The 24,433-nt window shown below is 39.3% G+C and overlaps 1 protein-coding gene across 3 annotated transcripts; it reads right to left on the bottom strand.

The window, feature by feature from the left end:
* On the bottom strand, positions 1-24,433 carry ACTR3B (actin related protein 3B). Of its 3 annotated transcripts, none has more exons than XM_071560800.1 (12): positions 24,158-24,433; positions 16,594-16,649; positions 14,666-14,790; positions 13,593-13,703; positions 13,138-13,233; positions 12,875-12,982; positions 11,483-11,626; positions 10,741-10,914; positions 8,073-8,165; positions 2,043-2,168; positions 1,541-1,624; positions 1-933 (listed from the first exon to the last, which is right to left on the bottom strand). In XM_071560800.1, exons 1-12 carry the CDS (start codon positions 24,199-24,201, stop codon positions 799-801), a joined length of 1,296 nt encoding a protein of 431 aa, XP_071416901.1. In that variant the 5' UTR covers positions 24,202-24,433; the 3' UTR covers positions 1-798. The 3 variants fall into 3 exon arrangements, with proteins under 3 accessions (XP_071416901.1, XP_071416899.1, XP_071416900.1); XM_071560798.1 differs by having other exon boundaries at positions 1-937; positions 24,158-24,430; XM_071560799.1 differs by lacking the exon at positions 24,158-24,433 and adding an exon at positions 23,116-23,134 and having other exon boundaries at positions 1-937.

The following is a 24,433-nucleotide window of genomic DNA, read 5'->3' as shown; positions in this document are numbered from 1 at the left end:
AACATGTTAACAGCTTTTATTTCACTGGTGCAAGGCCCGTGTGTCATCCACCACTCACCAACATCAAAACAAAACATCATCTTCTATAAAAAAGCTTCAGAAAACTCAAAACAAAGTAACACTGGCTATAATAAGCTTCATACAATATTGTAAATCACTTTGTGTCATCCAAACATGAACAGATCGGTTTCTATCATACATGGCTTTTTTTCCCCCCCACAGAAAATACCAGCACAACTCCAATACATGCCTCACACCTGGAAATGCATAACATCACTCCATGACATTGGTAGCTGTTCGTGCTTAGAACTAGTCATCCATTCACCCCAACAATATCATAAAATACAAAATTATATGAAAACCTACATTTACAAAGTACTGTCCCAGTCCTTCAAATCTGTTCCATTTGGGTAGGGTACCATTCCAACTCCCCTAAAGGCAATGTGGTATTTAGTGCTCCATTGCTAAAGATTGGATTGCAAACTCAGGGCACAAGTGGGAAAGGTTTAAATCTTTCCAGAAGCAGTAAAACACTGCCTTATTCTTCTACATTCAGTTTCAGTAGTATTTGCACAACCTCCTAAACCAAGACTTACCTATTTTCAATTACTTCACATTTATGAAGAAAGAAGGAAAGGCTCTGAGTAGTCAGCAGAGAAATGGCTCCTACTGAAATGACTTGGGGCTGTAAGTTGTGCTTTAGTGCACGATGGTGATCCAAATGCTTCCAAGAACTAACCACACCTTGCTTCAGTATTTACAGAGTCTGCTGCCTTCCTCTGCACTGAATGAGTCTCTTCACCAGCACAGTATCAGAGATCTTCTTTCCATTAGATGAGCATTATGACATGACTCCAAAAACTGGATTATGACGACAAATGCTAGGGCCATATTCTTCATAGTCTTTCTTGGTGTGACATACTTGGAAAAACTCTGGCTATGAAAATATAAAACAAATCCCCTCAAAGGCATAAGAACACAGCAAGTAGAAAAAATAACACATAAAATCATGTCTAACATTTCTGTAAATTGCAGCTTTATGACATGGTATTGAATTTTTGAAATATAATAAAATGAGAGAATTAGGATATGAATACCATTAAATAAGAAAGGTTTGCCTGGTCAGAAGACTGCTTTTAAACATAGCAATAAAAAATCCCACTTTGGAGACAGGAATTGCTCCCATTTTCCTGTATTTGCTTTTCTCTTGCATTTAAGACCATTGATTTGGATCCTATATTCCGGAAGTCCTAACTAATCTCTAGAGCTGACTTTAAGAATAAAGGGACTACTATACTGCAACTATCACATAAGAACTACTTCAGAATTAGGTCAAATCACAATATCTTTACTCAAGTAAAGTTCCCACTTGCCCTGTACAAATTTTACTGAGGTAAAACTTTGGTAAGGATTACAGAATGTGACACAGTTTAGGCTGTCACACTGAAAAGGTTTAAAGCTTACTACTCAGATCAAATACACCAAAATTCAACATGCAATAAAAATTTTAAAATTAAGAACAATTTTAATAAAGACTTACTGTTGAAGCCAGCATGGAACCACCAAACCAAACCGCATAACGCTGCATGTGATGTGTTATCACTTGAACTTCCACTGGTTTGGGCTAAGAAAAACAGTTCATATTTAGCTGGTTTACAATTTCTGAGAAGATCCTCACAAACTTAACATGGTCAGACCCAGGTAACTTCAACCCTCCATTCAAATAACTAAATTACATTTACTACTCAGTCTGACATGTTCCCTGGAAGACCAAGTCATAAAATTCTTCATGATAACTATGAAGGGCACAAAAGTTACCCCTCTTGCCCACTGCCAAAATCCCACATCTCCTAGAAGGGAAACCAGAACTGCTCACAGTAACTTTAAGACTCCTGTAAAGGTATGTCATACATTACAAGGCTAACAATACATTTAACAACACATAAACATATACTATTGACTTTTACTAGTGAGTGTGTAAATTTTAACCTTGATTGCTTTCACTACTCAAGTAAGTACTGTACTTGAAATGCCCTACTTACCTTTATCCGACCGCCACTGAGCTCCTCACTAAGTCTCAATCTCGCATCCACTACTCTCTTCAAATCCCTTTGTAGTCGCCGTCCAAAGTCCCTGAACATCGTGGATCCTCCTGAGAGAACCACATTCTGGGTAGAAATTAAAGACACACGCTGTAACTCCAGCTTCAAGCAAGTTTCCCAACAGCCAAGAGTGCAGAGGTGATTATTTGAATCTCAGCACCATTAGGAAGTTGATAAAGTCCACAGTACACCTGAAGCATCACCCAATTCAAAGGAGATTTATGGTCCCTTACTTTCTTTTTTTCTCCTTTAAATACATTTATCAAATCAAAAGATGATTCCATTACAACAGTGAGCAACTACACTGTATGTGCAGAGCAGCAGAAAAAAGACACCGCATCAAGAACTTTCCCGGGGAGGCTCATAGAAAGCAGTTCTTTCCTGATACCAAATAAGGCTCAAGCCTCATCATATTACCTTAGAATTTTTTTTTCTTTTAAGAGTTAAACATCTGAACACAGTAATGAGCAAGGCCAATGACTCTACAAAAAGGCACCACACCCCAAGACAGGACTGCAGCACTTTGCCTTTGTTTGCCTGCTATTACTTAGTTGTCAGAGTAGAATCAAATGCCTCTTAGCCTGGACTTGTATCTGCATTCTAAACAAGGGGTTTAGAACATTCCCTCCCCAGTTCTGATAACATTGCACCATCACAGACTAACACAGAAATCTTTTCAGAGGGTGGAGGATTCAAAACAGGAACCCTAGAATGTAACACTGATGGCAGCAAAAATGCAATTCATAATCAGAAAAAATGAACTCTCTGTGACAAAACTTCACATGTGCCCTTGTATAGTGCTGCAACTGCAAATCCAAGTGCCAATTAGTGCTTATAAAAACCACTGACATGCCTTAGACACAGGTCCACATAGAACTCAGATCAGGAGTTCATCATAGACAGGTCAAAGGATTATCTCTCTGTAACAGTTTTTGACACTGCAAACCAAGACTGTGCATATAATGAAAGAATCCCTGACCCACTGTTTTGAGCCTGCACACAGATCTGAAGAGTCAAAGACATACATAATAAGCACTCACACTTGCAGGGTGCAGAAGTAAGTGCTTGGAGTTTAAGCAACAGATAAGGAAAATCTTGTTTGTACCTTGTAAAGTGAGAAGAAAGCTGTTTGTTTATTCATGAAAAAGAATGCCTGCACATCATAAAACCCCATTACAGTAGGAAAAACTCATTTCTTCGCAGCTTCAGATTCTCTACAGTATAAAAGAATGCATAACAAGGCAGGTGTGCTTAAAATAAAACCACATGTCCCCACAATGTTACTGAAACATTTCCAAAATGAAGGAGGACAGAAGAGGAAAGGAGCCAGAAATTACAGTTGGTCCTAAAATTAAATTAGGAGGGAGTGTCCCCCAGCTCCCTCCATACACAAAAACATCTCTTCCTCTGCCTCAAGGTGGTCATGCACTCCTCGTGGGAAAAGGAAACTGCTAATGGGGAAAAAAAGACAGCAACCAACCTGAGTGATGAAATAGCAATTAAAAAGATGCCATCAAAAAATATTACCTGGAGATAATGAAGTTGGCGAAGACTGTGAAAGCAGTAATTCTATTCAAAATTAAACTTCAAGCATACTCCATAAAGTGGACAATGCTACCACTAAAAATAGATTTCAGAATACACCCAAGAATAATTTCTCAAACACCATCCAAGACCAACTCGCGCAACTACAGAGGTAGCAGTAACATTGGGATGATCCTTCCACCCAGTTAGTTATCGTTACACGGTTAGAGGCTAAAAGGTTACACCTTCTTCAGGTTATGATTATTCAACTACTTCTACACACTGAAATCAGTTTAACAAGACACTTGCCAAGGAGAACAGGAGCACCAGCATCCACATGTTGAAAAGATGAGTCATCTCATTATCACATACCTGGATAAGCCAGGCCAAGCAGAATTTTGGATCTAAGTAACTATCTGACACCAACTGCCATTATAGGATGGTTAATCAGACAGTCACAGTTCCCCTGCTCCCTGCACTTCTTGTCAGCACTGAACCAAATCTGTGCTAACTCTTTAAGACTTCACATACAAGCTTTGGGAAGTTATTTCAATCAGCAGATCAGACTTCTGCAGGGAGGTCAGAAGCCTGGTACCTCACTCACAGTGAAATCAGAATACACACACCTTCCCCACCACTCAAGCACCCCAGCCACCACTTACACAGGACACAATGAAGGTGAGAAAAGATGGTCAGATTAAAAAAAAATTAAACCCCAAAAGATAACTAAGAAAGTAGCCCACCTTCGCAAATATCTTCTCCAGAATAAGTGAATAATTCCAGTAACTACTTAACAAAAAACATAAGAACTGAGCATGCTGGGTGTGTCTGTTGAGGAAGTTTACTAGCGATGGTCAGGGTTTCAGCCTGCCTGGGAATCGGCTGGACTGCCAGAAAAAGACAATGAGGAAATCAGGCTTCAAATATCTGTTTCCAGCTGATCCCTTTAAAGCATACTTTTGATCCTACTCTGCTCAAACACACTTCAGCTGGTTTAACAGCTCTAACCAAACCCTCATGTTTCTCAGCTAACACCAATTATCACACCTGCTGATGGAAAGAACCTCCAGCTGATTTTCATTTTTATAGTGAACTGGTTGAAAATTTGTTTCAGAAGAATGTGTTCCCTCAGAAAAGAGGGACAAAGACCTTCCACACATCTGACAAAGTTAACTATGAGAAGTTAATAATGAATTAGGCTATTTCTGGAAGGAGATCAGGGAAGCCAATACCAATCACAGAATCATTAAGGGTGGAAAAGACCTCCAAGATCAACGAGATTATCTCAGAGGGCTGGCAAGAAATTTCTCCCTTCTCATCCGTATCTTTTGCTTCTCTTATGAACTCTGTGATACTGAGTTTCTCTCTTCACCATTTCTGGTATTATGCCTGTACAGTGTAATGCTGCAGGGCCATAAAGTTACCCAACAAAAAGTACCCAGTTACCGTAACAGAAATCTCCAGGTGAATGAAGTTTACATAAAAATTCTAAAAGCTTAAATTAGATTCTGCAAAACTCATCACAACCAAACACAAGGTGTTGAACTGGTTTGTGCATCTTCACACTGTACCATGGTATAAGCACACTCTCAGCTGGTCACTTTAGACTTTGCAGCACCAAACTGAAAAGCCTCCACTGCTTTTCTGGTCAATAAGAACACCACATCCTGGTTTCCCTTCCTTACAACTGACAGCCTAAAATAATATTAACATGACACAACCAGGCCATCAGAGACACGTAATGAGAACAATATATGGCTGTTAATAAAAGTTATTGTGGTCAGAAACCAGAAGGTTCCCAATTGAGCCAAGCACTTCATTAGCAAGGGAATCAATTAGGCTTCTGCTAATTTGCTTACAACAGACATGGGAAATATGAGAAATATTGTACATGCCAAACAACCAGAAGTAAATGTTTTGTGAGAAACACTATTTTATTAATATGTTTACTTTCAATGATGAAGAAACCTTTTCTTTTTCCTTAAAATCATAATTTTCAGTGTTCATTTAACAGTTCAAGTAATAGCAAAAGATTTCAGCATGACTTACAGTCATGCTGTTCCACAGAAACAGCCTCAGACACAGAAGGAACCAGAAAACCCTGCAGATGTGTTGAGCTGCAGTTAAACCAACTAGCAGGGGTAAGGTTATATATTTAATAACAGCTGTGATAGGAACAAACAGGGCTTCTGCTCAGTACTCCTGTGCTTCACTGACAGGGTTAATCATTTGGGGCTTCCATGAGAAGTACCAGGATGTTGTTCCTTTCCCAGGTCCTACCATTGGTGCTGGTATGATGCAGATCTCCTGGCCTGGCAGTCTCTCCAGCCTCCCCTCACCAGGAAAGCCTCCTCAATCTGCTCTGAGTCATTAATAGCAAACCTCACTGTGCTGGAGCACAGACCAGCAAACTCAGTTGAACAGTGCCATCTACCCACCACACTGCGCAGCTGGAGCTGTTTTCACACCAAGGATTTCTATTTACCAGCCATTCAGGTCAGAAGTGATGCTCGGGGCATGTGTTACCACCCTATAAACCTTAACTGCAGTAACAAGCTTAAGTTCACTATTGTCAACAACAACTGCACACCCAGACAAACAGTCACTTGCTCTAAGGAAAAGAGCCAATATAGTTAAAAGCCTGTCCCCATGCACCTGCATTTCCACAGAAAACCTCGATGTTTCATCTGCAATAAAACACCACACTTGCCAGTATACTACAGGCACCACCCCATGCAGTGTTTTCAGCTTGCAAATTTGACTTTAAAGTTTGAGATCAAGGATGTTACCACTTGATCCATCAATCCACCATTATCTGAATCATGAATGTCAAAACAGGCTTGGCTAGGATCTGTCAGAGTTCTCACAAAATTTACCTGGTTTCAGATGTAATTTATCTTGTATTTTTTCATTCGTATATTTGTGCCAAAAACAGCAAAGAAAAGTTGAAAGTAATCAACATTCAGTTGCCAGTGACTCTACTGTTCTCCTAGGTATTTTCTACAGGAACACTGAGGAAGAATCCAAATGGAATTGATGGAAACCCAGCCCCAAAGTACAGGGCCTTGGCTGGCCACCATGCAGCATTTGTGGGCAAGTGACACTGATAAACCCCAGATATTCCTGCACCCACACACTGTTTTAAACAGTGAGAACAGAGATGCTCATCCTTTGGCAGTGACCTTGCTTAAAGAAATTGGCAACTATCAGCATTAATAACTATTGTTATCTATCATTACATTCAACAGCTAATTGTGCCACATTATTTTAAGTAAGTATAATAAAAAACAGAAAATTGAAAAATAAAGTCTAATCAGTGGTAAGCCAAGGGAGAGTTATTTGTCTGCTGACTATGGTGAGGCAAGAGTAACTTAACCTCAACTTTTAAATACCACTTTCTGGAAGTCAGTACTAAACCTCACCCTACTGAGCAAAGAAACTGTTGCTGTAGGGCAGCTTTGGTCTTTTAGGTAAAAAGCAGACACAGCACAACCACATACTAAGGGTTTCTTAAACCTTGCTGCAACATACCTAAGCTTGAAGCCATTGGAGATATCTACTGCAGAAGTCACTCCACATAAAAGCCTGTTAGAGTCGTTTAACATCCCATTTTAACATGCCCTGCAGATTTGCTCTGAAGCACTAAATCTCATTCTAGATGTGAACCAGACAAACCAAACAGACTGAAAAATTTTAATAGTTACAAGTTACCCCGAGATACGACTTCATTGCTAACAAGTGAGGAAAACTATCCCTTTTAACATGAGCAAGCAAATCTCTCCATGTTTTTGCTTTATGCCATTATTTCCAAAAGGGCATTGCTGCTGCACAAGCAAAAACCTGGAACCACAGGATGTGCTGCCAACGCAGACAGAGCTTGCCATCGACTATGCATGTCAGTACCTTACTTTTCACTTCTTAAAGAACCAGGGACTGAAAGGACTCTCTCGACTACAACTAGGGCAGATGTTAGCTAGCTTAACTCTTGTCTCCTGTAAGATTTAAAGTTTTCATATACTTTATCACTGGGTTCAATACTGGCTAAAAATGCCAACAGTGAACAGGTACAAGACAAGACTATGAAAAGCGTAATTTATTTGAAACCATACTTAACAAAGCAAGGAGAGAAGAAGAGTGAGAGGGGTGAGATCATGACATAATGATGCACAAGACTTCACACTACAAATGTCAGATACAAATAACATCCCTCTGTCTCAGTTTTTTGGGGATAATACTTACCTATGTATCAAGCCATTACAGATACTCTTCTTTCAAAAGTAAAAAGCAGCACATACCAAGAGTCATTCAGAAGTGGCACTTTGTTTGATTTGAACTTTATTCAAAGTTCACATTTCTCATAGAAGAGGAAGTGATAGAATTCTGATGATGATATTAATACTTAGTCTTTAAACAAATGACAATCATCTTACAACAGAAAGACCATACCTTATATAATGGACGCCTGACATCAATGGGACAGTTCTGTATAACTTCATCAACTACATCCGAAATGGATTCCATGAAATCAGGATTGGCAAACTAAAATGATATAGAACAGGCATTAAATTTTTCATCCAAAAAATGGAGAAACAAAAAGACAGAAATGAGACTGTGGATAGATTTTGAATAGGGGATGGGTGAGGATCAGTCTGGCTCACCACTTATTTTACATTATAGCAAACACACTTCTGTACAAGCACAGTGAGAATTCCCTTTTCTGCTGAGAAACTCAGATTCTCCATCTTGGCCATAAATTCACTGTCTACAATTTATGCACTGTGGACCTTCTATTGCCTGTGACATGAGTTTGAGTTCTCCAGCAATATTAAACATACTGTTACTGTGCAGTGTGGTCCTGCCTTTTCTTACAAGTGAGAAAAAATATCAGTGTGCAAATTGGGATGTTTCCCTGTAAAAAATTTTCAATCCTACTAAAATAACTCTGTTAAATTCTCACCAGAAAAGTCAGGGGTTTTTCCAAGAACAAAACATCTGTAATATTAAAAAATGTATAAATAGTCTAAGGTTTTGAGTAGAAGTCCCCATCAATGCAAATATCAATACAGTGCTAATTTAAATTTCTGTGTTTATAAATACCAGAGAGTCAGAGCTGTTAATGCTAGAAAACATTCCTACTCTAGTGGCAATTTTCCACTTAAAATTAATATAAGCTTTAAAAAAAAACAGTTCACAAACTAGGTTTGGTCCTTTCTGGGATTAGATCTTGAGAAATTAAATGAGTTCTCAATACATAATAACATTGTTCTGAATATATTATTATATAACTGAAAATCTTTCCTATAGGTGTAGAAGCCACGTGGGACTCACATCCTAAACAAGATGAGGCATCTAACTGGATGAGTAACAACAGTCAAACACAACACGTATATATTGAACTGCATTAGCCAAGGAAGTTGGCATGGAGCTCAGGACTCATAAGGATGAGGGGAAAAATCCCCAAGATTCAAGCTAATTTCCACAGTAAGAATTAATCAAGCAAGAAGCTAAAACATGAAGCCACAGAAGCTGAAAGAGAACAAAGCAGCAGTGTTGCTGTACACAGAGAGTTCTCATCCGAAATGAACTACAGCCTGAAAACTCCTGAGCTCTCCATGAAGATACTGATGGAACAGGACAAAAGGAGTAAGTAGAAAGGAGAGTTATGGCATCCAAAGCTCAGTATAACAAACCTTGCTGAATAGGGCCAAGGGAGCTGACATGTGAAATTGCGGTCTGCTAGCCAATATCATATGGTTGGAGTAAGTAGAACACCTAATTTAAAAAGTGTGGAAATAATCTGGCTAACTACAAACCCCAAGGCCTAATTTCATGAGGATTAAAGACTTCAGAACAAATTCTTTAGATTGAAAATACGAAAAGATTACAAGACTGCTTTATGAAAGGCAGGTTTTACCCAGCTAACCTGATATCCTTTGAAGTGAGGACTTAATGGGTCCAAAATGAAATTTTCTTTGGATTCAATACATATCATCTGGTGTGTTTTTCTTGTCTAGAAAGACAGTTCAGGTTTGGGGTTTTTTTCCCAACACAGAGTCAAGAAACTATCAAGAAATGTAAAAAATTATAATTAATCCTCTCTATCCTCTTCCCAATAGTCTTTGTAAAGACTATGGAAAGAGGAGCTTTTAAAATGATGTCTGGCATGGGATTCAATGCCTCTCTGTAAGATCACATGGATAAACAGCAGGGAAGAAAAACTATATAGCCCAGAGATTTAATACTGGCAGATGATCAGACAAACTGACCACAAGAGATTAAGGCTGGAATTTAGACAAGAGGTGACAGAGAGAGGTTTTTTAATATTCTTCCGAGAGAAGAGGGTAGACAAAGGGAAACTTACCAGCATTATTATGGATTTTAATAAAAGTTTTCAATAGCATTATAGACCATGGATCCCTGCAATAAACTCAATGAAGTGTGCAGGAACAGAGAAGACCTTCTCTGCTATGCTGTAACGTACTGAAACTTGACTCTTTCCTCCCCACAATATCCTGAAGTTCACTTAAACTCAACTACCAAAAATGAGACAAAGGAGGTACTGCAATGTTTCCTAGAAATGTACTATGACCACACCAAAAGATATGTCAATGGACTTTCCTCAAGGAAAACTTTCTCTTTATAAACTGCCTCAGTATCAAAAGTCTGCATTCAATATTTAGAATATTATCCATGCAATGCTGTTATGCAGAGTAGTGCCCAAAGGGATTGGCAACACAATGAAATACTCAGTATAAAGGAGACTGGTTTAAACCAATGCTGAAAGAGGAAAAGATTTTAACAAAATGCAAAAGTCATACAATTTCTTCTCAACTTTCGACTGCCTCTAAAGAAACAGAATAAGATGTTTTAAATGTTACATAGGGCATTAGAAAAATAACTCTCTGCTGTGCTCACGTTTTGCTGTGCTGATGGTACCTGAGACTGCACCTGGTTTGCAGTGAGGGGACTCACTGGTATCTCCCTGCCACGGGATGGCGCACAGGCACCAGGAATGACAGAACTGGGAATGACAACGCCGGGAATGACAGCACTGCACTCCTCCCTTCATTCACTGGAACTTCTATAACTTCACATTGCTAGACCTTACTCTTACCTCAGGATGAAAGAAAATTTCAGGTCCAAGGAACCTTTCATAACCCACATCTATAACAAACTTGGTTTTGTTGATTGCATTGATGCCAGTGTATTGTTTGATCCACTTCCGTGAATCTCCGTCGTACTTGGCAAATTCCTTCACTATATCAGGGCAAATGTAACAGTATTTTTCCTGTCAAGAAATGCCAGGCATTACAAATAGCCAAAACAAGTATTACACCAGTGAATGAATGTGACACAACCAGAAAACAAAAGTATCTGAGAATTCATATTGTTCAAGAGACCTTCTCACCCCAGTGGCTACTCAAGACTCAACCCCACAAGCCAAAGCACGTGGCCCATTTGTTTCCATAAGGCTGACTCACCTAGATCAGTCTCTCTCAAAATAAAAACGTCACCAGTTGATCTGTGACAATAAAGAAGTTCAAGGACAATTCACTTCAGGCCCACGTGATCACCCTACATTACATTTTTTAAATTAAATTACAAAGCAAGTTTTAAACAAATCTGAAGTTTAAAATGCTGATTTAATCTATGGGACATATTCACTCCAAACAGAGTATTTTTTTCCTCTTTCTCCTTCCTCTACACTTGATTGGATAAACCAGCAGAAGTTGGTGTAATTACAATACACTGCCTACACCTGCGTTTTTAAGAGAGCCACTGGCAACTTTTTAGAGCCAAAAAATTAGCTCATGGAGATTTATTTAAGTAGGTATTAAGAGATTAAAATGGTGTACCTTTATGGCTTTTGCTGTCTCCAGAGATTGTTCAGGAGGAATTCCTACCTCCCTTTCCCTTAGGAGCTGTTGAATAAAGTAAGTAATATCTCTACCTGCAATAGGAATATGTTTGATGCAACTTCCAATTACATAGCCTTCTGCCTATGTAGGAGGAGAGGAAAAATATTTAAGGGAAAAAACTATTGTGCATCAATAATTAACATTCATTATTATAACACTTTTTCAATTAGAACTAAAATCTTGAAACTGTAAAATTACTACAAAAATGTGCACCCAACTGCAAAGTGGGAATTATTTAGAAGATCTTGATTACCACATATAAACAGATATTGATTATCTAATAGATACACAAGTGATAGACTGTGAGGGTCAATAGAACCCAACAACAGACAAAGCCTTGCACACATTAAGTCAGATCAGATGGTTCCTTTAAGGTCTCATCTGAAAAGCAAATGTAATATAAATAGGCCACTTGCATCCTGCTTGAGAGTGAAAAACTAATAGAAAAAAGTATAAAATTTCTTAAATTGCTCAGACAGGAAAAATCAAATGAAGTAGTATCTAATAATAAGCACAATAAAAATAAGAAATCCATTTGCCAAATTATTTTTAGGATGCATTTACTGAAAACACTGGTATTGCTGAGCCACACTATTTCCTTCCTTGCTTTTTCTATACCTGTCAGAGTTTCATACACTAAATGCTGTTTGTTCACAGCATTGCCCATATGACAAAAACACTGAGAAGACAAGGTTAAATACCAAAATGCAATACGAAGTTAAAGGGAATCAAATTTTCATTTCTGAAATACAAGATTATTCAAGCACACTATATGTTTCAAAAATACACAGAATAGCTTTAACAGAACAGATGTCACTATGCACAGAGAGTTCTGTATTTTTAACATCCTCACATAATCAAACTGATGAGATCGACCATGTACATTATACAAGTCTGTAGCTGTTTCCATACAAGCAGGAACAATAAAACACCATAAAAAAGCAGAAATGTGCAGACAACAAAATACAATAAAATCATATAAAAAGCACACATCACCAGCTATATTAAACAATCAAAATGCAGGACATCCAGAAAGTTAGGACATTTCTTTTCAGACAAGTGGTGGCATGCAGGAGATCAAAACCATGATAATCATTGCTATTTAACAGAACTGAGGCACCACATTAATGTTAGACCAGGTTTTACATAATAATGGACTTCAAAACATGGCCTGATAGTTCCTTATTGTGACCTTCTTATAGTCTGCAAACTAAAATTAATTATATTATTAAGTTCACATAATAAAATACATACTTTTCCAAGAAAAAAAATCCCCAAATCTATAGAAAACAAGCCACCATTAATTTCAAAATACATCCTGCTACATACCACAGGGATTACATGGGTCACTCCATCACCACTATCGATGACAATTCCAGTCAAAGTTCGCTCTCCAACCTGCCGTGACGTCCAGGAGGCAGCTAAGGCCAACACTGCCTACAGCAGAAAGAGTTTATAATTAGAAGCAGGCAGAGTGTGCTAATTTACAGTCTCAGAAAACACTGTTTCAAGCATATTAGACATGTGCATACAGATGACTGTACATTCTGCAGCTATACTGTACTTCAAAAGTGCACATTCACTTTGTTCACCTGAACAGCAATGTAAAGTCCTGGGATGTTAAATGATTCAAACATGATTTCTGCAAGATACTCTCTGTTTTCTGGTGTGTTCAGTGGAGGCTCTGTCTGCAAAAAACAAAAGAGTTTTGAAAAAGCATCTCAATGGAGTCCTTCATTGATTAGCTTGGTATGGTAACCAAACCTAAAATTCTCAGTGCACTCAAAACAGAAAATTTTGAACAGAATTTAAACTATGTGTTTGAAGCTTCTAAAAAGCAGTAGCTGACCTGCAGTACCCTGCATAACTAAATTAACGTAATATAATGCAGCTTTAAAGATTACTTTTCTCCTCCCACCCCAAACAGTCTCATTGCTGAAGAAATAAAAGACAGAGAAACATGCTCCAACAGAGCTACTTGTACTTGGAACATTATTTAGTTTTCCCTCTTTCAAAAATATTTTCTTACCAGGCCTCATTAACTCACCATTAAAAAATAGTGATCCTCGGGTTCAGCTCGAAGGTATTTGAAAATGACCTGCTCCATGAACCTCTCCATGAGGTCCCAGTCCTCAACAATGCCATGTCGGATAGGCCACTGCAGCAAGAAAACTTGTCAACACTGGATCATACAAGGGTAAACAACCCCAGAAACAGGAACAGGCTACATCCCCAAACCCTGACATCTTCCAAAACAATGAAAACACCTCATCTCACTGTTATCTTATCAAACTCTCCATTCTGACTTTAATTTAGGGGCATGATTCCAAGTTATCTCCTGCTCCCAGAAGCAAAGCACAATTCTACCCTGCAGAGCCAGCAGCCAGAGTCCTCTGTCCCTAATACTGCTATTAGTCTGTTGCAAAACTGTGTTTTAACCTTTATCATTTATAAAGTTGAGAATCATACTTGGCTCCAATACGCCTTCCAAACTATAAAAAGAAATAAAGACCATATAGGCTATATGTTTTTTACAAAATTTCTGGCAGGGAGGATGTTTACATTTTGTTCAATGTTAGGAACACATCTGACATTTAAGTAACACAGAAGGATGTATAAAATATGATTTTTTCCACATAATTCATAAGCCAGTAACACTTTGTAAGTACAAGAAGTGCTTTACTAGGGCATGGAAAATATGATTCACAGAAAAGCTGCATTGAAGACAGCCCTTCAAAAAACAATTGTGACATTCCCTGAAGCAAAAGTACCCAACACATTTCCCAATTCATATGCCATACTAAGAGGATACACTTTTAGCAAGAATTTAAATATTCAGTGTATAGGACTATTTTAATAGCTCATAATTTTGAAAACTGAACAGCTGCACTGTATCAATGGATATTTACACAAGGACCAACCCCACAGAACAGCACTAATAAAACAGACATTTAAAAGAGGGCAAAACCACAAACCAAATCACAAAGTTTTTAAAAAGCAACAAAAATACTTTACGAAAGAGCAAATGTGTGTTTTGAATGGCTATCCAGAAGTCCTGGGACATTTTATAATAAAAATGTGAAACTTGGGAAAGACTTTCTAAGAATTCTGAATGCTCACCTTTGTAGCATAGGTAGGTTTATCTATGGCTTCATCTCCTATGAAAAAGTCCAGATCATCAACACCTTTCATTACCCTCCTCTGAGCCTGGTCCCCTACTTTGGCTGACTCTCGGATTGCAATACCTTAAAATAAACCCAAAAACCAAATAAAAACAAAATTAAAACAGCGAAATACCAAATGATGAATGTTTATTTACATAAGGATTCTTTTCCACAAATAAAAATTGGGATATAAAAGGTAGAAATTATGTAAGTGATCTACTGACAAGCCAATATAGCCGAGTTCATTCTCACTGAATCCCACGGTCACCCGTCCCTCATTAATGTAAATAATAATTCAGAGAAAATATTAAAAATGTATTCTGTTACAGACTACAGCAGTCACTAAACCTGTACAAGTGCAGCATTCTAGCAAGCAACATGATGTTCTGAGTTTCAACTTTAGAATAAAGATGAAGAGCACGGGAGAAGAAGAAAATAAACCATGTACTTCAAAAATAAGTACTGGAGTCATTATCTTGGTTGGTAAGAAAGAGGAAGAAGGGAGGGGAGAAATCAGTTTGCAGTGCTACAGAGAAATCTTTGGAGACACTTATGCTTCCCATTAGCAGGCTGCAACTATCACTAAAATTATCAGATGATGGCTGCTGTTGGCAAGAAGATGAGACAGCAAAAATTAAATCTGGGGCAAGCTAAAAATAAAAATGGAATCAAGTACTGCTAAAATATAACCTTATTTATATGTGGTTTTCTTTTAATAGGCCATAATCAGGATCTAAATAATACGCAGCAGAAAATCCAGAGTAGACAGTCATCATCCACAAACACACCAAATACCATTAGCACCAAAAATAACTCACAGGCAAACAATTCTTTTGGAGAAATACCTACACCCCCGCAGGTTTAAAGTTGTATAAAGCAGAATTCATAACAAATTCACAGGAAACTCCTGCTATCCCACTTCTTTAACATAAGACATTTAAATCTTTACCAGTCATTTAGGTTTGAACTTTTTTACAATCCTTGAAATAGTGAGACTATAAAAACAGTGCTGCAACTACAGCTGGTAAAGAACATGTGTCCTCTCCAATGCTTTGGCCCCCAATTACCTTTATTTCCTTATCTTTGTACTTTCTACCATGAGTAGCTACAATGCAGTCTTGATCCATTAAAAACAGTTAATTGAAAAAGTTTACAAAAAGCCAAAGGCAGTGTTCAGCATAACAGATGCCATTATAGTTGCAAATACATAGTCAGTGCTACAGTTTATAAATATATATATATAGCATTTCAGAGAAATTATTAAGATGGCAATTAAAATGAAGAACACCAGAAAGTTATAACATTTTAAACAAGTTTAACACACAAGAAAAATGAAAGAGTAAATCTGTTCAACAAAAGCATGTTAAACGTGCAAGAACATTTTAATTGGCAAACATGCACCAAAAAAAGAACATTTTCTAATAGGAACAACTTTTTTGAATATTAAACTGTCTACAGTCCCAGACAATGTAAATAAGGCAGACACCACCTGCACTTTAGTACTTAATTTGATTGGAAGCCTTCCCCAGATTATCCAGGCTGTAACCATGGTGTCAGGTAGACAGGAGGTAAATTGCATTCTGTCTACTCAAGAGTCCTGGCAGAAAAATAATGGAGATAAAAAGGAAATTGGACTGGAGTTCTCTTCATCTTTGTCATAGCAACCAGGAGCTGGTTTAATGAGCAACAGTCCTGGCTAACTGCAAACAAGGAGTTCTGTTTAGCTCCACTCCAGCCAGAGATGCTCAAGCAATGAATGTCACTTCCCAGATGGACCAGGGACTGCAAAGGCTGAGAGGGGAGTTGGAGGCACCTCATTTAATCCTGAAAGTGCCCAGTGACAGCAGTGCATATTAGAATTTGGAGGGACAAAAAATTACTCACATGATGGGATAATGAACTGAGGTTCTGTATTTCCTGCATAGCCAAGTTTTGTATACCTAGAAAAAAAATGATCACAAGGTCATTAGATGCACTTAGATGCAAAAAAAAAAAAAAAGGAAAAATACTTTCAGTTCACTCCACTTCTTAAAGAGAAGGCCAAACAATCTCATGCCATGTCTGCATTTTCTGGGTTATGCTTTCAAGTATTCTCCTGCTGAGAAGAAAACTCAGAAGTGATAAATATTTTAAGTGTTATTTATTTTTCAGACACCTTCAGCTTACAAATTTTCGTAGTGTTTTTCTGAACTAGCTCAGCTCTTACTTTCTCCATCTTGTTGACCAGCTATGACAAAGGACTGGCAAGCCACATTCCAACCTTTGATAAAAACAGGGCTGTGCAGATCCTGCCTTTCAGAGAGCTGCAATGTCCAAAGATGGCATGAGACTTTACATATTTGTTTAATATTCTCAAATACAGAAAAATAAATAAATAGCACATCTCAAGTACAAACCGCAGTCGAAAACTCTTGTTACAATCCCAATAAAATTCCCTTTCGTGCCTTGCACGAACCAGTCACTTTGTCCCAGGTATAGTATCTGTGAGTGATAAAAAACAAATACTACACCAAAGCCTGCACTGATGAAACGCTTTAGAAATGGGCAGCAGATGGTAAGAAGCTTTGATCATCTCTTTCAATGTACATGTAATATCTATTTTAACAAGTAAAGGATCAAGAGATAAAAACTAGGGGGAAGAAAAAAAGGAAAGGAATTTTCACACAAAACTTAAAAATCCCTACATGGCATTAGTGGCTGCAAGCTACTCCAGGACTTTAGCAACTAGAAATAATTAACATCCCAGAGTACGAAAAACAGCTTAAAGTCCTTGGGGGAGCAGGGGGAAAAGGAAAAAAAAAAACCAACAACAAACAAAACAATCACCATCAAAAAGCACACATCAGAAACAGTTTCAAAAAAAAAGGAAAAAAACAAACAAATCAACTGAATGCTTGCAGAGACAGATGTCTTTCTTGACTATTGTCATGAGATTGAAACAGAAGTACAACAGCAACATGATTTGAGGGAATTAACATCCATTTTTACCAAGAAAACCTAAGCCATGACATTCTTAAATGAGACCAATCCCAATTCAGGTCCAAAAGTGAATTTAAGGTATTTGTGTATGTCCCACTCTCAATATTTGCAGTCTTATGCCAAAGCATTGAGTTTGCTTCTTCTTTAGCAGCTTCAACAGTAGATTCCCCTTTATAGACTGACTGGCTTAAAAACACTCATTAAAAGTCAGTTTGCTTAGATAAAGGAATTAAATCAAAACTGAATTAGCAATGACCTTGGAATTAAAATATTATACTTTCAACATCTCTTCAAAGTCATAACTTCAACAGACTTCAAATAATAGTTACAAAGCCTTTCTCCCCAAGGCTAAAAAGACAAGGCCTGTGTTTTGGGGGCAAGGGTTTGTGGGGTTTTTAATCATCATTACAGACATATGCTTTCAGTCTAATCCAAAGTGTTTATGCATACTTTCTGTGGCTCTCAGAAAAACATAATCAGGATGTTAAATTAAACTGATTTGTAAAAAAAGCCATTACTGGTAAGAATTCTTTTTATGGTAACTATTGCATAGATTCTTCACATTTTAGAATGAGGCCTACCTAGGGAATACTGTTAAAACAGAACAAGCAACAACAGCAGTTACATGGGATTTAAGACCCATTACAGGATACATCCTTCCCTCTCAGAAATGCATTTCCACTAAATACACATAGTGAAAACCAAGGAAACCATTTCCTGATTAAAAAGACCTAGTTCCAAGACTTAGAAATGGCAATTAGACAGAAACCTCATAAAAACAGCCCTTCAAGCCCCAGTGACAAAAAGACAACATATACATATACATGCACATACACGCATGTATATTTGTATATATATACTTTTTGTACAATTTTTATATATAACTGTGCACATATATCATTAAAATGTCCCTGCAATCTAAACAGAACTCATTTCTTAAACTAAACTCTGGCCAAGAGGTGAGTTCAGTTTGCCATCTTTTCCCCCTCAACACACATGCTAAAGTCACACACACTCACAGTATTGAAAAAGAAAATATCCTCTGAAAGTCCATTTGGGCTACCAGTCTGTAGGAGTTTTACCCTCCTTCTCAATTAGTGACCAGATCCCTCTACTAAAGTAACTTGTAAAGTTACCAAAACCCTATAGTTCGATATTTTACAGATTCATTTTTAACTGGGGTTAATTCATCTAGTGAAAAAAATACAGGCTAATTTTATTTCTCAGTGAAAAACAATTCTCTTCAAAGACCTCATCTCACAGAAGGTAACACCTGGAAAGATTTCTTTTGCATGCCATTAGTCCATGAAGAACTAATACCAGAACTGTGAGAATTAACTAAATTCTCAGTTCAAGGCTGAGAAGCAAAGAAGTGGGAAAAAAATTATGTTAAAAACAAAAATCTACTTAGGATCAAAGAAGACACAGACTTGAACAAGCAGCCATATTTCAGGTGTTTTGACAAAACCAAAAGGAAGGGAAACTCAAAATTTTCTCTCAAAACCACTGAGGAGGAGAAGGAAAATCAATCAGTTGTGCTGCTCTTTCTTGTGCAGGAGCCTGTCCACTCAGGACATCCCAGATCCCTGTTCTGCCCAGCAGGACCCAAACACATTCCACCTCTCACAGCCATACCCAGGAGTACATTAAAGACTTTGTGTGACCCACTTCCTACAGAAATTATTTCCTTTCATGCAAGATATTTAAGTATTCACTGACCAGAAAGACTCTAGACTTAAACAGTTAGAAAGGCTGCCTGGTCTCCAGTCCCTTCTCCAATGAATATTTAAGCATCTAAAACATGGTCTTCTTTCTCCTGGGTTACAGCCCAGCAGACTAATGGCCATGCTACGTCTTGTGATCTGTAAATTACTGAGACAGCTGTAGGGAATGGGTAGATAATCAGTATTCCAACTTAATTTCATTAAAAGTAGCAGATTTATTGCCAGTGAGATAGGAACCTACTGGCAACCATCCAAATTATAGGATACTGGAGACTGCATTAAAAATGAGCACAAAGCTGATCCAATAGACTAAGGCTATTCCATGCAAAGGGATTTAGAGGACTACTAGTGTTTTTAAAAATCACTAGAAATTATATACACTTAGAAACAAGCAGTTTCTAAAAATAGCGTGGTCTCCTCCACAATGCTTTTTCTAGGTGATGAGTTCATACACAAGTCAGTTCCACCTGCTTTTGCACGAGGATTGGTTGTCCTAACCCTGCTATCTCCTGAGGTCCCACCACAGAAAGTTGGAAAAATTTACATCAAGGAATGACTGCAAAGATATACATATGGACTGAACTTGCAAGTAGATGCTGCACCCTCAACCGCTTTAGAAAGTGGAGATATATTTTGGAACAACATGAGAAGAACATAATTTAGGCATTTAAAGTCACAAACTCATGCACTTGCTTCATCCACCTGAAAACACAAGATATCCAATTTTTCTCTGGGCAACTGTGCAGAAGATCCAAGCCCAGAGGTGAACATTTTACTATTTCCTCACTTTCCACTGCTTTTTGGCCCAGATCTTTACAACAATGTATTACATTCACACAAGAAAAATTTCCTAAAAGATAGATATGATGTGATTAGAAACAGCAAAATGCTTTAAGAGAGCCCTGTAAACACACAAATATTAACCTCTGTAGAGAGAATACTTTCTCTGACAGCTAAGAGGGTGAATAACCAAGTGATTACTGCCAGAAGATCTGTAATGCCACACTGCCATAACAGACTCTATTATCATTATTAAAAATATGACTGAGAAACTTGCAACACAAGTTCTTTATAGAGATCTGGAAAGGCACTTTTGAAATGAAGGAGAACGTGATGAAGGGATGGGAATGAAGAAGGGATGAAGGAGAAAATAGCAAACAAAAAAATTGTCTCCAGAATCTACCCAAGAGCACCAGCAGCCACTGTAAGAATAAAGAGTACATTAAAGCCACTGGGGTTTTTTTGAGGGAGTCTAACACTTTATAGGACTGAAGCCTGTGATTATAAACAACAATTCATTAACTCAGACTCCTTAGATCCAGAACAGCAATTACAATAATGCCTGTTCACACATCTCACATGTGAAGTGCACAGGTAATACTTGGCTAAAGCAACTCATTAGGTTCTGAGGTTCCAGATACCTCTAGCTCAGCAACAATAACAAAATATATCTTAAGGTTCAAGTTTTAAGGCCACTCCAGCTCATTTCTCCCAGAAATCAAGTACTTACCTCTAAGCTCATCACTAAGACTTGCCCAAAGTAATTTTTCTTTACTAAAAGAAAAACTGAGTGACTTCAATAAAATACATGCAAACGAGAATTACTCCTCAGCATATGCAAACACACAGACTGAAGAGGAAAGAGGTATTTTAAGACATCTTTGTTTTGCACACCCACCCACTACTGTCCTGATGTCCCATAGGTAAATGCCAATTAATAAAACCAGTTATGAAGTTTAAAGCTACTTAAAACAGCAACACCAAAAAGGCCTGGTAGTCCTAAGAAACTAAAAATAGCATGCCCTTCTCTAGAAAAAGTGAGAGCAACATGTAAACTGATCACGAGGAAAACCTCATGCAGAGAAAATGAAGATGTGGAGTATCAGAACTGCAGTACAAGTCATTTGCAAACACTAATGAAAAAGATTATAGCAAATTATTATCACTTTCTGCAAAATTTGTGAATGAATAGTGATCAGTTTATGATAAAGAAAACTCAAGTCATCTATCCAATGCATTAAAGGAACATTATCCTTTTCTGCTGTGACAGTCTGTTTCTTACTGAAGGTCTGTCCCTATTTTCTATATACCTGTTCTTGCTCTTTTTGAGAAATTCCAGCATTTTCCAGGACTGAGGCCTGTGGCTGCACATAACAGTAAATTAAGCCAGGCTCCTTATGCACAAAAACAGCAACAAAAAAAGCATCTTTTAACAAACTTTTTAAAAGCCTTACATGACAAAAACAGGGATTTAGTGCCCAGACAAAGCACATCACTGAGTACCAGAGATGTAAGCAGAAAAGTGTATTTATATACACAATGTTCCACAGTGGCATGTCTGCATATACCTTTTCCTTTCTGCTGTGCTCTTCCAAGTTTTTCATCTGAAAGCCCTTTCATGAATAATTTGAATGAATTGTTTGAAGCTTGTAACCCAAAGTAGATTCATTCTAACAATGAGAAGGTTTTCAGCCCACACAGAGGAAAATTCCAGAGACTGCGTATCAATGAGTCAAGCTACTTCTTCTGGCTGCTTTTGTTCAGATCCATTTCTTCCTGAATTGTGCAAGATAACTTATTTCACATTCAATAAACTCTTTTCTGGAAAGTCTTCCACATCTGAGTGCCCTGCAGCAAAGTCAAGCAGATGCCCCACCAGTAGAGACATCATGTTGTCTCCTATGAATTAAGATCAATTGGAGGCACTGAAATTCAAATGTGCACCATTTGGGGACTATCCAAACCCTTCCTGAAACAAAACTGTATACATGACTGCACACACCAACTCCATCAGTTTTACCCATGCAAGCACTAAACAAGTTTTAGAAATTCTACTTCAATTATTATATATCTGAAAGGACACAATAAGTCATTTCCTACCCTTATTTATTTTGTACAACTGTTGGTCAGCAATATCTACTGCCAGTTTAACACTGGACTCACACCACAAAATGAGAGCAAAGGGCATCTCCTGCAAAAGACAGACACTGCATTTAATGCATTTTCTGGATTTTATGGTTTATACTGTACCCTTTTTAAAGGATCCACCTAGAACTGCCATTTCTCACCAAAACTGTTAAGTATAAAGCTACTATAACACCAACAAAATAAATAGAAGGAACCTGGAAAGCTATCAAGGAGTATTTGATGCTCAGGCAGAATTACATATGACACGGAACCTGGTCTCTATTCTACTCCTAAAGTTTCCAGCTGTTGACTCCAGTATCCACCACTGAGGGAACAGAGCTGATTTCTCATCAGCTGAGCTACAAACAGAAACAGGACAAGAGACTTATAAAACTTTTGTGACAGTTTAATAGGCATATTTCGAAATGTCACACACTTTCCAGAAGAAGGCAATGTGACACAATACTGGAAAGTGTTTCCTGTGGTTATCTAGGGGCTGGGGTTTATTTGGTTGGATTGGTTTGGGGTCTGGATTTTAAAAGATTTTTCAGTAAAGGAAATTTTCAAGATAATTTTCCAAGTACTAAAGAAACTAAAATAGTGTTGCAAATTCCCTGCAGAGGGAAGGTCTATTATTGGAGTAATTTAATGCAATCAGTGACACCAAGAAGTAAAGCTACTGGATGAATAGTTACTCATGACTTGGTGTCTCATCTCCCCTCCCTCTCAGAGCTGCCTGTAACTGCTGGGCCAAAGGAGAGACATGAGCAACAGCACGCCACAGGTTCAATATTACCTTCATTACAGCTCCCTGTGACACCTCCCACTCCTAAGGCACAGCAGGACTGGTCTGTTGGATGATGAATGGATTTTCCCTAGCCACAGACAGGTAGGAAAGACCCATTCCCGAAACACCTTCCAAGCACAACCTCTGCAATTCAGATCTCACTTTTGTCCTCAAAGACTTGAGTTACAAAACTTGTGGCTTGGGATAAGGGTAGGATAAATCTCTCAGTGATCCGACAAAGGTGAAGGGATGACCTAATGAGCAGGAACACCAGGTGGAAGGCAGCCAGCTCCCACCTAGGCGCCGGCCGCAGGCAACGCCTGGAGAGGCTCATGGAGATGCACAAGCCAGGTGCCATCCAGCAAGGTCCTGGAAATGCTCATAGAGATGCACAAGTCGGGCAAGGTCCTGGAAGAGCTCACGGAGATGCACAAGCCGGGTGCCATCCGGCAAAGGTCCTGGAAAAGCTCATGGAGAAGCACAAGCCGGGTGCCATCCGGCAAAGGTCCTGGAAAAGCTCATGGAGAAGCACAAGCCGGGTGCCATCCGGCAAAGGTCCTGGAAAAGCTCATGGAGAAGCACAAGCCGGGTGCCATCCGGCAAAGGTCCGGGCACTGTGCACGGACACTGCGGGCACAGGAGCGCGGCTGTCCTGCCTCTGGACCGCTCGGCAAAGCCAACGCTTTCTTTCTCTCTCCATTAGAAACAAGCCGTGCCCGGTTTTAGGGTTTTAACCACGCACTAGTTCGAGCCAGAGGACACACCAAGAACCGACCCCGGGCGGAGCGAAGCGCACACGGACACACACACACCGTCTCCGGAGCGCAGCGAGCTGCCCCGCTCCGACCTCCACGGGCAGCAAGGGCTGCAGGAGAGCAGCGGGGAGGGCAAGGGAAGAGGAGGGAAGGGAAAGCAAACCCTCGGCCGCAGGGGCGACACGCCGGAGGGCGCCGGGACACCGGCCCCGAGCGCGGAGCGGGCGGAGGGCGCGGCGCGGAGACACCCACCTCCCTCCCCTGCAGCGCGGCTGCCCGCGCCTTCCCGCACTCACCCGGTGCCGCCGTCTATCACGCAGGGCGGCAGGCAGCTCGCCATGCTGCGGGCCGGCGCTGCGGGCCCTACGCCTCCATGCGGGCGGCCGTGGCTCCCCCGGCCCGGGCTCCATGCGGGCGGGCCCGCGGCAACGCCCCCCGCGCCTGCGCCGCCGCCGCCGCCGCCATGTCGGGCCGGGCCGGGCCGGGCCGGGCAGCGCCCGCGGCGCGGCGGGAGGAGCCGCCGGGCTGGGGCTGCCTCTCTCTGTGTGTCTGTCTGTGTGTCACTCTGTCAT

The sequence above is a fragment of the Pithys albifrons genome, chromosome 7 (genome assembly GCF_047495875.1).
Source record: "Pithys albifrons albifrons isolate INPA30051 chromosome 7, PitAlb_v1, whole genome shotgun sequence".
Taxonomy (NCBI): domain Eukaryota; kingdom Metazoa; phylum Chordata; class Aves; order Passeriformes; family Thamnophilidae; genus Pithys; species Pithys albifrons.
The sequence above is the reverse complement of the archived record's forward strand: the minus strand, read 5'-3'. Positions and strand labels throughout refer to the sequence as shown.